Source organism: Anopheles merus, unplaced genomic scaffold, assembly GCF_017562075.2.
Source record: "Anopheles merus strain MAF unplaced genomic scaffold, AmerM5.1 LNR4000183, whole genome shotgun sequence".
NCBI lineage: Eukaryota > Metazoa > Arthropoda > Insecta > Diptera > Culicidae > Anopheles > Anopheles merus.
In genome coordinates, this window is record NW_024427763.1 from 11353 (window position 1) to 26910 (window position 15558).

At 45.9% G+C, this 15558-nt stretch overlaps 1 protein-coding gene and 1 non-coding gene across 2 annotated transcripts in view; both read right to left on the reverse strand.

Annotated features, from left to right (window-relative positions):
• Window positions 1-4475: 4475 nt before the first annotated feature.
• Window positions 4476-15558, reverse strand: part of LOC121601794 (protein sickie-like) — a gene marked incomplete at its 3' end in the record, with an annotated part of 47867 nt that continues 36784 nt past the window's right edge. Inside the window, exons 3-4 of the mRNA XM_041930591.1 lie at window positions 5177-5303; window positions 4476-4626 (exon numbers count right to left, since the gene is read on the reverse strand). Of these exons, the coding sequence (XP_041786525.1) occupies window positions 4476-4626; window positions 5177-5303 (278 nt within the window). The remainder of the gene's footprint in view (window positions 4627-5176; window positions 5304-15558) is intronic.
• Window positions 15308-15378, reverse strand: Trnag-gcc. The gene has a single exon. It is a non-coding gene; the product is annotated as a tRNA-Gly (tRNA).

Genomic DNA, 15558 nt, shown 5'->3' on the forward strand with positions numbered 1-15558 from the left:
ACCTTTCGGGTTGACAAAATTTGGGGAGCGAAGCGGCAGAGTGACCCGAACTGAAGAACGTTTGGAGGGCCCATGCCACATGGGACATGATTTACGGACGCGGCCTGCTCGTATGAAGGAGACCGCACCACACCACGCCACGAATATCCTTTTTCACGCATCAAATAATACCGGCAAACGGGAGCCGAAAACTGATGCTCCCTTTCAAAACCGGGGAGGTTTTAAAATTCGGAACATTAACAGTATCTTAGTGAGTGTGTGTATGCGTGGGGACACACACCTACACTGACGCTTCCAAACAGTAGTATGAGTGTGCGCGTTCGACCAGTTCGGTTGTTTGTTTGTTTGGGTGCGTAAATGGTTGAGGATTTTCGGGCGGGTTACAAGATTTATGTCCTTGCTACCACTTCCAGGGCTCCCTGTGGACTTCTCGCTTTACTCTTACCAGCAAACGCACAAAAACAGCCGAGTTTGAATTTGCATTTATCCTCTCTCTCTGTTTCTCTCTCTATCTCTGTTTCGTTACGTTGACACACCCCCAAGCGCACTAGTGTCGGTTCTAGCCGCGCCGCTTTGTAGCAAACACCTTTAGGGATAATGCCGGAAGTAATGCCGGTTCTAGGATACAGCGAACGAAAAAACCCCATCATGCGTACAGTGTAGAGTGTAGTCAGTGTAGTCTATATGCTCCCCTTGTATTCCAGAAACCATTAGAAATTATTTATCGAGCACACAGGATACACCGCGAGGATCTTCCGGAGTTACTGTGCAAACGTGTGTCTATATTTTCGTTTCAGAGGCACTCTAACGAGGTCTACGAGGCACTAATATTCTAGCAAAAGTCGTCCAGGATTCTTAGAAAATCGATTCTTTCCTACAGAATGCGTCGAGGGTGCGTCTTTCGGACGAAACCACACCGTAACAAGTAACAAGACACGCCAGCCACACACCCTTATAAGCAACCACCGAGACTGGGCCAATATTTGTCTTCGTCTTAGCGTACACGTGTCGTGCGCTAAGATTTTAAGTGTTTCCTTAACCACCAATCTTTAGCAACTTGTACTTGCGGGCAAAGTTTTTGCTTCGTCCCTAACACCCAATAAATTGGTAGCCGCCCTAAGACAACCACCAGTGTGCATAATTGACGAATCTCGAAACCACCATTTATCACACCGTCGTACGTTAATCAATCAAGTCTGAAACTTATGAAGATCGATCGTTACGGGAAGGATGAGTTTCAAACTTTCAAAGCCGGTACACTAATCACGCTGCGTTCGTGGTCAATACTTTTGGGATTGGGGCACGTGGCACCAGGGTTCGTATGAGTTATAACAAACGCTGCCGCCTGCCGATGGCTGATGGACCTTCTATGCCGGGTGCAACACGAACCCTCCCTCCAAGCTAAACGCGTGTGTCGCCATTTAGGTGTAATAAATTTTAACCTCACACTCACAGCCAAACTAACGCTATGCAGAAGGCGTACGCTTCCCCAGTGAAAAATACCGAAACAGAACAGCACCCGGGTCTCCGGGAAGCGTGAATGCCGATGAATAAATTTACATTTTTCGACTGTAAAAGCCATTACGGATCCAGTACGACAGGATGTGGGGGAAACGGTCGGCTCGTTTTTTGTGTGGCCGCCTTTTCTACATCGACCTCGAACGAGTATCTGCTTCCGACAATCTATATCTTCCCGGGAGAAGGATTACGGCAACGCTTTTAATTACCATGTCCGGGGTGTGCAGTTTACTTCCGATCATCGTCCTGCCGATGGTTGCCGAAGTCAGCTGGGTCAGCTCTATCGACAAGAAATTGTGTGTTTTCACGAGCTTTCAGTTATTCGCTACTATTTACGGTACTTTATTCGTGTTTTGGAGGTAAACTATAGAGCAATTTTTATGAGCAGTACAACCGTTTGGTCTCATAAATAAAACTTTTAAAAGCATAACAACAGCTGACATAACGCTCCTGATGCGGGGAGGGACTCTAATCCTTTTCGGCCATCATATTGCAATTTTATGACTGAATGGGGCGATTCTAAACGCACAGCAAAAAAGTGCAACATTGTGTCTGGTGTATTAATTTGTTGTTGAAAAAGAACTTGCAAAACAAACTCCGATTTGAAGGGTTCCTCGCTTGCGTTGTTTCTACTCATTGCTTCGAGTGGTTTGCGCCTAAAGAGCTGCAATCCGCATTGCAAAACCATATTGAACGATTGATTTGTGTTTTTTTTTCTACAATTTATCTCCTATTATGGTTCAATTTCAATTTGTACATCTTTGCTCATTTCCATTCAGTTTAAAATAAATAAGAACCAAACTTTATTTACTGCACGGTTTTAGATTTATCGCTTTCGTTTCCCCCATTGCTCCTGCCCAGCAACAATGTGCGCTGATTATCAATCGATAATCGTGGTAACACATTGTCCACACAACAAAAACTTCCCGTTAGCATCGTTTCATCCTTACTCCAGAATGTTGGGGACACCCTCCTTAGCAATCGTTTACGAGTTTAATATCTTTCTATGTCACTGATGCAGCACGAATGTCTTTTGCGTACGCTTGATGTAGCACGCAGTAGTTGTTCTCCCCAAGAACATGACGCCTGGTCGCTCCCCCCCCCCGCCCCAAACAGGAACGCAAAATGGTGGCAGCAAAATAAACAGGGAATATCGGAAATTATTCCAACGAGGGGATAAACTTTCTCCCCAAAAAAAAACACACGCCCTGCGGGAAGTCCAAGAATACTTGCCACCGAAATGACACGCACACAAAAAAAAATCATTTTCCTTTCGCTCATCATCATCGTTCGATACCTTTTCCGACGAGTTTGAGCCCACGCGGCAAACACGCGCATGTTACGCGCCCTCTGAATCAGGCTTTCGATCATTCGATGGAGCCCCTGTGGCTAACGAAAGGACAACATTGTATCACCTTTTGCTCCCCTACAGAGCCTCTTTCCCGGTGTGCACCAAAGTAGGATTGTCACACTCAATTTTCCCTAGCAAACAGCGAACGGTACGGTATTTCCTTACAAATGCGTGTGGAAATACAATTTAAACCTCTCTCTCTCCCAAACCGAGGCAGACAGGCCCGACCTGTCCGAGCACGGGAGGTTCAGAACCATAAACTACAAACATCTGCGTCCAGCGAACAGCGAAGTCTTGTAAGGGGAGAATGGTTTTTATCGTCCTGCTTGTTGGACCGTTTGAGGTTAAAAAAGGATCGTTTCGTTTGTGAGTGTGTGGAGGTGTGGTAGGCTCGTTTCTACGCTCCCCAAATCAGCACAAAAGTGTTTGTGTGTACTTGGGAGAAGGAAAGTGTGGCCCAACACAATCCAATCACAAAGCACGAAGGACGGTCGAAGGAAAATCGAAAGAAAATCACATCAGGACAGAAGGATGCTTCTCTGCCTCGGCTACTTTACGCAGCGCATCAGAGGGAAAAACCGGCAAAAAGGAAATGGTTGTTTGTGTACGGTAAAAGCATAATCCGTATGGTTTTTGCCCGCTGTACGTGAATGTAGGCGTGAAATTAGTTTGTATTCGTTTAAGGTCCTTGCCAAACGGTTGCAATCGTTACCGTTGAAGGTTAATTAAGCGTAATTGATGCAGATGTTGAATGTGGTTTGATGTTTGATGGTATGAAGCCTGAAGTTCCCTTAATCGATGCAGCTAGGTGCCGACGAGATGGATGGCAGAGACAGTGCATTCTACGCGAATCCACAAAACCAGACCAAGAACCTTTGGTAGTAATATCAGGAGTTTGGTTGGAGGCTATCGATGGCATGCGAATTACGTATAGCAGAACGATAGAAACGATGCACACTATCGTCGATCTAAATTGCAGCTACATGCCGGAAGTAACTGCATGCCGCAAGGAACGTGACTTGCAGCGCGTAGTAGCTGTAACATAATTTTCCAATCGCTGTATGTACAAAGAAGTGTTTCGAACTGAAATTTCCATCAACACATTCCATCAAAGCAGGGAGACGATAAACGCCACTGAAACTATCGCGTGGGTCATCTCACCCTCGGGAGCAATGCTCCGATGAGAATGCTTTTCAACTTGTTTGAAGGCAGAACTTTGCACCATCGGAAAACCACAAAACGACCGAACGAAACATCCTTTCATGTCCTGTTGTCGCATTTAAATCGTTTTGTTTTGCAAATATCCAACCCCACGTCAACCGCTAAGGGGTTGCCGATGGAGAGCATTGTTCGCGTATGATGCCAAACACGGGGGAGAAGAATTTCAATGCATCACCAGCAGACCAGCGAAGAGTATTGTTTGTGGAGAGAAGATTGCTGGAGCAGAGTTGGGAGTAAGCTCTGGAGAGATTGTAGTGGAATACATCCCTTCCAGTTACCACATAATTTGCATTTCAAACTCATTCTGTCCATTTGGTTGTGTGTTTTTATTACAGCAGATGCTGCAAGTATCTGGTAGTTTAATGAAAATGGTATATTCACTTACCGATTCGTCATTTCGGCTGGGACGGCATGGATTTCCACCTTCGTTTGATGCTGCTGGGGCGGCTGCTGCTGCTGCTGCTGCTGATGCTGGTGCAGTTGCGGTGGTTGTAGCTGTAGTGAAGATTTCTGCTTCGTCGCTTGTTTGTATCGACCTATGGAAAAGTAATTGAAAATAGGGGTTTTAATAACAAAATTATATTGTAATAAAATTAAGAAATTGAATAAAAATATAAATAAAAAGATATAACAGCCGCTTTGATTTTCCTTTTTTCCAAATTGTTGCCAAATGGGAGGCTCTTGTCTTGGCTAAATATGTACACTAGCGCCACTGGTGGATTTTTTTTAAATGTGTAGCTTATTTGAATCGACTACAGAGGGCGCTTTCACACCTGTTTGCTGTTTTACCGTTTTTATCGTTTTACGCCTTGTTGTATGCAATGTGCATAGCGCTGTGTATTTCAGATTTTACACTAAAATTCAAAACAACACGCAGAATGCATTTTCAAAGTACGTTGTTATGACAATATAATAAGATTATATGAAACATAATAAAATTAATTACTTCATTTGCAATATTTAAATAAACAATAGATCCAACAGAAAATTGTAACTCTTATAAAATCGGAATCTAAATCTAGTTTAGAAACTATTCAAATTAAGAAATGGGAAACGTAATACGATAAAAAAAGTTTTAATACTTACTCAAAGCGAAGAAGAGCGACAGCACCGCCTTTAACCGTCCGCTGCAGATGTCATTCGGGGTGACCGATTCCAAGCCGCCAACTTGATGCAATTTCAGAACCGTGAGGCACGCGTTCACGTTATCGTACTGGGGGGAGAGAGGAAAGAGAACGAGAAAGAAAACAAATCGCAATATTAGAAACAATGCATTAGTTATGATTTATTTGGGAAAATAAGATCCAATTTTTGAACCCCGTACACAATTGCACCAAATGTGTGCGTCGGAGGCGGACGGAGAGCATGAATCATTGGACACGCACGGCTCTACTGTACTGTGTGCATGCTGTCACAGCGATCTGTAACGAATTGGCCATTGACTCATTTGGTGTGCTGCTAGAAAACATGTGGCTTTTAATTGTGTTTCCCTAGAATCTTTTAATGACATGAGCATTGTTGCTCGCATCGTATGTCAGATTGGTGTAATTTGGGTGGATGACGCAAAGCACCGAGCTAATAAAGGGTTTTGTTGGAAGCATGAGTGATGACGTTAGTAGAAATAATAGATTAAAATTGTTTGTTGGTTACGTTGACATTCAGCATGTTTCAATGGCATGGTCAAGATATGCTCAGAACAATAACCAAATTGAACCATAAAATATGATATTTGTCCCTTTTCTTGATCAGTACCACGACATCAATGCATCCCTGAACCAATTCATCGTAAATAAAGTCATCCAGCACCGCTACAATGACTCAATGTACTGCTGCAGTCGATGATGGAGTTGTAATTATAAAATATCTCGCCACAATTAAGGCATGGCTGATTGACATCTAACGGGCACTGCTAGTTCGGCATAAGAAACGGAAAGAGTACGGAATTCCCTCACCGTTGTTCAATCAACTTGATGAAGATTGCAGTGACAACTGTTGCAAACACACTTCATTCTTCATACGCAAGCAAAAGAGAAAATCCATCATTCTCACACACCGTCGCAACGCCATCGCCTCTTCCAACGCTACTCGCATTACAGCGCAAACGGGAGAGTGCACCAGATGCGCGTTACAAGAAAGGACAAGTACAAAATCGAACAAGTTGCTGACAACACGCATCCATCCGTGTCGTGGTGCGTGGTTTTTCTGTCGCCACTTCTTTGCCACACTTTTTCAATGGACAATGGGAGCCAGAAAGCGGAAGACAGCAGTCACCACGAAGTCATGAAGTCGGAGTGTGGCGAGCTACAACACTAATAATCGTTCCAGTGCGGGTCACGCGTGAAGGTGGTAATGGCAAATGCAAAAATGACACACTCGGTACTCGGCATTCTTTGCTGTGCGGTATATATATACATCATCTTGTGAGTGAGAGCTTGAGTTAATGACGATCATTGTTGGAGCAGACTTGCGAACAAACACAAACTGCTGGGGAGATCTACCACGGAAGAGTGGCGAGAGTGTATGCATCTGAATTGCGGACTTAATTCATTAAAGCATGCCATGAATTTCACGCCTCGGTTAGCGCGAGATGGAAATCTAGATTGGGGCGGGGTGCGCGTTTTGTTTTGATACAATTTGATTACATTTAATTTTCACCGGCGCGATGCGAAGTGCGATGAGATCTTCATTAGCGATGGCAAAGTGAGCAGCGTTGAGAGTTGGCGCTGATGGATCCGTTGGCTTATCAGAAAATGGGGAAATTTGTGGAGAGCCTTTTTTTTGGGAGCAAAATTTGAATGTCTAGCGGACGAATGGACGTGTTTTGTGTTGGGCTTGGAAATGTACGAAAGGTGGTTCCGGTTCGTTGGTTTGGAACTACAGTGAACAGTGACTTCAATGTCACGCGGGCAGTAGATTATTCAATGAACGTATTCCAGCACACAAACGAGTTGTGATTAGCATCATATCATTATTCAAAGTCCTTTGAAGGTCAGGTTCATGGTAAATTTTAGGTTTTACTTCAGCCAGAAGTTGACAGTTTTTGGCTTTAAACGCGTATTTGAAATGCAGACATCACCAAATATGTTATAAGCATTTAAGCCTCATGCCTGATTGACACATAAATTTTGATGTAGATGTATTCAAATCATTTAGAATCTTTGCTCAAGTTCTTAGAAGGTACTGTTACTTCGCTATAGATATAAATCCAAAATTTCAATCCACAAAAACCCTATGATTATTGTGTACCTCTTACTGGCAGTTTGTCCGCATCTAAGAGGCATCTTCAAGGTAGCAACAAAAAAAATCGGAAACGGATGATGGATTTCTATACGCCAGCGAGCAGAATCGGTGGCGTGTCTGGTGCTCATTCCGTTTAGCGCAGCAATGCAAAAAACCATCCCCCGCGCAAAAGATCGCAGAAGCAAACCATCAAACCCGCACCAACTATTCCATCGATTACGCTTATGAATCCAATCTACGGTACGCCGTTTCGGCCCGGGACAGGTGAGAACCAAATTTCGCTCTTCCTAAATACACCTTTTCCGGTCAACGGACAGCCGGCTAAAGGGACGTGTGGTGTAATGGTATACCTTGATTCTATGCAAAAAAAGAGCTCCCACATCGATGGTATTTCTCCATAGTGGCATCCTTTTGCCATTCGTTCGTTCCGTCTACCTGCAAAGTCAATATTATACCAACAAAAAAATACCTTATTTTTGGGTGGAATTTCGGTTTTGGTTACCACGAAAATCACCTCCAAAAAAATGGTATGCCATTGGCCGATGATTGCGCTCATAAAAACGAAAGCACTGCCAGGGCAAAATTGCGAGCGCACGCCGAGATGTGTTTGGGCGCCACCGTTCGCCAAATTAAATGCCCGCAATACCTCCAATATGGCATTTGGCACATACTTTTCGGAGTCGTTCGGTGGTGGCGCTCGTTTTATGTACGCATAGCGTGACACAGATTTGCAAAAAACGAAAAAAAAAACTCCTCCAAAATGGTTTCTAGTGAGAAGTATTGCCGTTACTATGCGTTAAGAAGGTTTTTATTAGCTTTCTTTGTGCAAATAGTTTAATGAGCACTGGCATGCACAAACATATTGCCAGCGTATTGACGTAATAAAGTACGAAGTTTATGGTCAAACCTCATTGAATACAACAAGAAAACAATTTGATTAACAAATCCAATGAATTTATTACAAACGCAGGTAAAAAGGGGATGCCACCGATTGCTTACCCCGAAAGCGAACTTTGATGAATGGTTACGAATTAGCAAAAGCCAACCATCACGGGGTGATTGATTTCAAACCGACCCAGCCGACCCTTTTTTCTTCACCTCCATCAACTGGAGAAGGGTAACTACCGCAAGGGGTGAAAAAAAACAGCCACAGATCGCTTGTTAAATAACATCAAACACGAGTTCCTTTTTTGATTGGCAAAAGGCAGAAAGATCCATCATGCCCCATCACGGTATGCAATAATAATCAAGCAGACAAAAACGATCCATTGCTTCCAGGGGTACTGATTTTCTGGGAGCAATATCCTCTTGAGAAAAGAATGAGGAAGGAAAAAAAGACAGCAATATAGACACTTATTTGTAGTAGAAACCCCCCATTTTACTCCCAAGCTAAACAGACGCGCGTCGTAGTGACGAAGGCCCTTCCTTCGAGTCGATCGTCCATTAATCTTCCCGCGAACTGCGCTTAGACACTTGGCTCATGAATGAATCGCCCCGCCGCGCACAGGGAAGGTTCCTGAGTGCGACTTGAGTGACAAATTACCACCATCGAGAACCAAACAAACAAACATGCTTTGGGGTTTCGCCAGACTCGTGTTTGAATGATTCGGGCGCTAGCAGGAGATACTTCAGCAGTTGTCTAGACACGGGGGCTGGCTCTCGCCCGTACCCGAAGAAAGCTTTCGCGAAGGAGTCGGGTGGGGGGTGGGTGGTATCACGCAAACTGGAGCATGTTTTTGGGGCGCAGTTTTTCCATAATCGGGCTCGTTTTGTTTGCACACCACGAAGCTGATGGTGGCGAGAGATCGCGATCAAGCCCTTATAAGGATGCTTTGGTGCTGTACGGTACTTGGCATTCCTTTCAGTCCAAGCTGGTGGGGAGGGTTTTCTTGTGTAAAGGTGTAGGGCGACAATTGTTTGATATTGCTGTTCAAAGCAGTTGTACAATTCTTGTTCTGTTTTACCAGGATTAAAAAGGATGTAAAAACAAATAGTTAAATATTCATAATATCTTAGGCTCTTGGCTGTTGTTGGATGATGTTGCTTTCACTGCACCGTATGACATATGATCTGGCAAGTCTTTCCTTGTAAGACATCATGCTCTTATAAGGGGAGCGGAATCTATTTTTAGTTCACCCTACTAGCCACGATGCACCGCTCACTCCCGTCAGGCATTCTGGGCAGACAACTGCAGCAGCGTTGCTGGTCCCCAAAAATGGACCTTTCGGACACGAACCACGTGTCGAACGATGGTCATTCACGAACCATAACCAGAGCGCTGCCTCCCGCTGCAAGAACAACGGCCAAGAATGTTAAACCGGCTCAAGGGAGAGCAACGAGACAGTTGTCCCGAATAAGGGAAAACACTTTCCGAGAAGCGCTATCACATTCGCGATCCCAGCCGCATCCAGGCGACCTTCTACAAATGGACGAAACCGATGCTCCAACAAGGGCGCGTGTGATATAAGATGTCACTGACCGGTTCGGATGACGGTGCAGGAACCGGTGGCGGGTTTTTTTTTTTTGCCGACACGATGTAAAAGGGATTCCGATCCGACACGACCGGGGGCGCGTGTATCGGGCGGATGGAATGGTGAGTCACGGCGAACCAAACGACTACAACCATCGGGTCATATACCGCCACCACGCCATCAGAAATCAAAATAAGATGAAACATTCCGGCAGAATGTGCACCACACACCGCAGGTCCAACCCAAACTCTGGCACTATTAAGTGCGCTCATGAGCGCTCCCCTTTGCAGAACATATCGGCATGGTTGGGTCCGGTTTGCAGAAATTAGAATTACAAATGCGTACACCACCATCGCTCCTGCCCATGCCGGAAGGAATTGCATCGCTGCTGGAGCTCTGCATTCGTTTCAGAAGAGAAGAGAGAGAGAGAGAGAGAGATAGAGAGAGAGCTTTTTGGAATTGACAACTCACGATTGTTTGGAGGGGGGAAAAGATGCCGCAGCTCTCAGGTTATACCACTCGAGTAATCCAAGAAAAAAGACCCACTAAAGGACACACGGACTGCGTCGTGGGAATCCTTTTTGGTGGGTATCAGCAAGGGCCAAGCAAAGATCACAGGTAACAACAACCCCAACCCGCCCCAGCATTTGACGTGACGATGTGCGAACAAACCGGAACGCCAATCAATCTCAGTTATGCGTTCGTAAAAGCCGCCCATCAGCATTCTTGTGCTGGGAGGGGTTCTTTTGATGATAATTAGATCTGAGGTGGCTATATCATCGGCAACACCGTAAGCAACCGACCTGCGCGGCATCAGCGCACAAAGAGTGATCTTGAAGTCACGTTCTGAAAGCGTTGAAGCCTCTCGGTTTCGATCCCAAGCGGTGTTGGAAGTAAATTACCAAAGCTAGGTTAAGGTTCGGTGGTGATACGCATTTGGGTAATTCATGATGTAAGGTGTCACACCAACATAGACATCACGAATACGCAACAGTAATGCTGCTCTGGGACATCCGTACGGTTCTTACGCAACCTGAGCCGAGACAGGAGAATCCTCACAGGCACTTTCCCCGTCACTACATTAATTCCACCCCGGCAAAGCGAATTTAGGCCAGGACACATCCTTCCCATTTGCCCCATTTGGGTGTTAATTCAAATTCGCTGGCGGATGGTGCGAGCGCTCGCGCTATCGTGGTGCGACACAACTTCCGCACGAAAGCATCATTTGATGAGGTCACGCTTGGGCGACGTGACCTGCACCACCATCGCCGAGAATTGACACAGATCTGAGGATTACTTTGTTGCTAGTGAGGCACCAACAGGCACGAACCAGTGGGGAGGAAGCGTGTGTTCTGATTAAATCATTTTGTTTAACCAACTTCCCCATCGATGAGACAGATTGTTATCGGTTGTTGGCGGAAATATAAGTTAGCGACTGCTGCGGCGAGAATGGAAAGATTCATATCGTTTGAACGAATGTTCAATAATTGGGTTCCTACTGATTCGACCGAAACATCCCACAAATGAAGACGTTAATTAAGCTCTGAAGGAAACACAGCCAGATAAGGCAAAGCGCGGTGCACCCTTTGGAGAGGTTTTGATGGCTTCATTTGCCGTCAAGTTTCGCCGGAACGCTGTTTCACCTTCGTTGAACAATATATTTCAGCACGGATTTACCCACCCTTAAGGAGCAACCTTTGTGCGACATTTCGGTTTTGGTTATGGCGAATAATGATGCAGGGATTGAATTACAGCCTCCAAGGTGCGAACTCCAAGGCAACAAAACCCCAACCCCTGTACGTGCGCTTGTGTCCGATACGTATCGGACCAAGAGTCTCAGACAACCCGATTTCAGCTTGAACTTGGTAGTGAAATCACACCGAATCACCGCCGAAACAGGCTCCGAGGCTTGATCAGTTCGCGATAGCGATCTTCGATCGGGTAAGCATACCCTTCGGAATCGCTTGTTAATGTTGTTGGAGGTGTGTGAGCTTCAAAGGTTGATTGAATGGTTTAGCTGTCTCGCTCGGGACACGGGAAATGTGGGTCACCCGGTCATTGATCACGGGCCAGCGAGTCCGCGCGCGCCCGATTAAAGAACCATTAGAAATGACCGTGGCCTTTGGTAGCGGAGCGGATGGGATGGGCGAGTTGACAGAATGATTATACTTAACTTGGGGGCCCTCGTACCCTTTACCGAAATTTACTACCGTCCGATAATAATACCGGGCACGTGGACGCTGGGACTTTAGCGCGACTAGTTAGCGGAACTCCAATATCGCAGAACCTTGGAGTGAGGTTTTTTTTTGGGGCGCAACTTTATCGTCAAACGCGAATAAACACATTTTTGTAGCGTCCCAAATTTATAGCTACCTAACCACTTAGAAGGCAGCAGTGGTGGTATGAGGTATATGGACTGTTAGTTTAGTACCGCTAATCACCACTTCTCCAGACATTTACGAAAATCCCGCCCTTGTGCAAAAGGTCTCCAAATGGCGCCGTCCACCGGCTACCCCGTTTGCTAATTGAAAGGCTACTCATTGGTTCGGCTTAACGAGCCAACGTCCCGAGAAGGAAGTGGGCGTCTTTGTAGCACGCGTTCGTTTTTTTTTCTTCCTCCTCTTATTTGATACATTATAATTTATAGCCAATCGTTTGAGGAACTGAAATAGGTAAAGTTCCAGGCGGGATCTGCGGGAAACAAAAAGAAAAGCAACTTTCCTTCACTTTTGCTCGTGGTCCTGAAGGTTCAGCAGCAGGAAGCAAAGTTTTCCAGGGCCCGAAACCCAATCCAAGCTGCGTTCGGAAAGGTCTCCTCTTGCGCAACGAGCATAAGGTACACGCCAGGAAAAAGTTATGCGCGGTAATTAAATAAAAGCAATTTGCATAATATTAGTTTTGCTTCGAGTCGTTCTGTTTGCTGGCGTTAAGGCGAGCTTCAATGAGCAAAAGAAATTTGATGTTTATTCAATGAAAACAGTTTGTTTGGGGGTAAAGCTCGCTCAAAAGGTACGACCCGACGACGACAAGTTTGATGGAAGCCAATATATTACGATTCACAAAAGCCACTATTGCCCTGGTTCCGATGGTAGTTTGCTAAAGTTTTCCTTCCCGCGTTTCCCTGTCACACAAAGTCACGTAGATGAGGATAGGGCCCATTCCTCCTGTAGATCCCAAGTAGACCACCCGAAACGAAAGTGCGGTAGGGCGAACAACATTGTACAACAAGTTTGTTAGACGGAAACTTGTTTGCTGGGACGGAGTGGAGTTCGATTGGATTTGATTGGGTTGTGTAGCTCCAGCGCAGGAGCAGCAGCAGCAGCAGCAGCAGCAATAACAACAGTCACGTAAATTGTACTGATGACCCGTTCCTGAGGGACACGACCTTCGCCCGTGGGGAGGGGAGGTCACCGTTGGGTGCAGAGTTGATTTGATCAAGCACAATAGTACACGCGCCTACGACCGTTTCTGGCGGAGAGCCTCTCCCGAAACCACTCCAGAAGTCGTCAAAAGACACACGAATAACAAAACGGTAGCCAGGCGAAAGTGCATTAATTGAATGGAACGAACGTTGATTGAGCGTGATCCAAGCGATCGTTCCCAAAAAAGAAAAAAAAAATGTGGGCAGAAGCTGCAGCAACGGTGCAAACCAAATGAAGTATGGCTTTATTAAGCACTTTAATTGAGAAACGGCCCTCGGTCTGTGAGGACATCGGCGCTTTGTGACTGTCCCCAATTCTCCAATTCCTCTGCAAAGCTCTATTCAGCTGACAATCATCCTCACTCGCTGGTGATAACCTTTTTTGGGGCCGATCTTAAAGAAAATATTTTATTATTTCTTAAGCTCCGGCCACGTCCACTACGCTCTTTTTGGGTAATTTCGGAATTCGTGATGCCTCTGTGACTTTGCAGAAATCAAAAGTGTGAGTGTGTGTGTGTGTCCCGTTGGGTTGCTTAACGGTACCTCACACGGGCGGCAAATTAAAAACCGCGTCCAGCGACACCTTCTCCCTGTTGCCTATAACCTTCTCTCCTTCTTTATGTCTACCAGGGGTATATGAGTAACAACAACAACAGAGCTTCTGGTAGATATGGGCACACTGATTGCACCGAAACCAAAACCATCGCCCTTTTCATACCAAATACTCTCTCTCCCTCTCTTTGCCGCTCTGATGCTTTGTGACTTCATCTTGCGAACAGCAGAAGGGAGGGGGCGCCCTGTTGTATCCTGAAAATGGGTCACGGTTGCTATAATTGCGCACACGTCGACGGCACATCGCAAGTGTGTGTCCTTCCCGCTGGCAGGCGCTATATGCGCGCGCAGCCCCTCGGTGTGAGTGACGGACTGGTTTCTCGAGCCGGCTCAATGCGCCGAATCCCTTTTAAGGAAATATCTTTTTTGCATGCCTCTGCTAGTCCCCCCCCCCCCCCCCACAGTGAAGGCTCTGGCTTTGGGCGCCGGTCGTTCAAGGGAGAAAGGGTCGCCGAACAACGGTGAGGTGGCGGCCGGTGATATTGGCGTTGCGAGAACACCACAAGGTGACGAAAAGTCCTCTGCCACCGTCCTCCAGCAGCAGCAGCAGCAGCAGCATCAGCCATTTGGAGAGGGGGTGTTTTCTACCCTTCCAAGCGGCATGTTAATGAAGCTCTCCTGCAGTCCGTTAAGCTTGGAACTCGGGAGGAACAACAACCCTTGCAGTAAATAAACAAAATACGCAAATTATCCAGCCGGCTCCACCAAAGCGAAGTCATCCAAGTGCGCGCTCAGCAATCCGTTGGATTAAGCCGACTCACCACACGCACATGCAGAGAGGCTAGCGGAGAAGAAGGTCAACCGGGTGATAATTCGCAGTAACCGGGTATGCTACTGGCGGGCGTTTTAACGCCACCGTTGTTCCACAAACAGACACACTCACACACACTGTCCACTCCGCGATAATGAGGCAAAGGCGCGACAATTAAAAACGCTTTTCGGGTGCGCGCGAGATACGCAGCAAGCCATACCCGACCGTGGCCGACAGGGGGCCGCTTAATCGTTCCCGAGTAGTGATTTCTGATGTGCTGCGCGGAAGGAATGCGTGGTTTTGTGTGTTTTTTTTAACTGCCATGTGAGGGGGTCCTGAGCGAAAGACACAGTTCTACACCGGGGCCAACCTGGGAGATAATGACAGAAGATCGGTAATTATGTACAGTCGTAATTTTTACTGGCACGAATGGGAAAGGCAAAATTACCTGACGAAAGACAAATTTTACGACGCCTTCGGGACAACAAATTTGTTCCCGAGAAAATGGGTAAGTAATGCGCGCTGCACAGGAAATAGTAGTAATTAAAGCTTCTTTTTATTTTGCTACGTCTAGAGAGAAATTGGCAAGTAAATAGATTGTAGTTTCGAAACAATTTTTTTGAATATTTATATATTGATTTTTGAAATATATTTTTAAATCAGTATTGTGTGCCTCTGTAAGCTTCAAATTTCTCTCCTCAATTTAAAAAAGGTTTCTCCAATGCATCGGCCGGGAATCGAACCCGGGCCGCCCGCGTGGCAGGCGAGCATTCTACCACTGAACCACCGATGCGCGTTGAACAGTGCAGTAGTAAAACTCCTTTGTTGCTGTGCGATAAAAATAAACCATGCCGCATCTAAGCTCCACTCTGCGATGGGAAAGCATCTCTACCACATCTTTTTATAGAGCTCCCGAAACGATCATTTCCTTTCACAGTAAGGTTTATTGTACTGCAGCTCACCTGTGTCATCG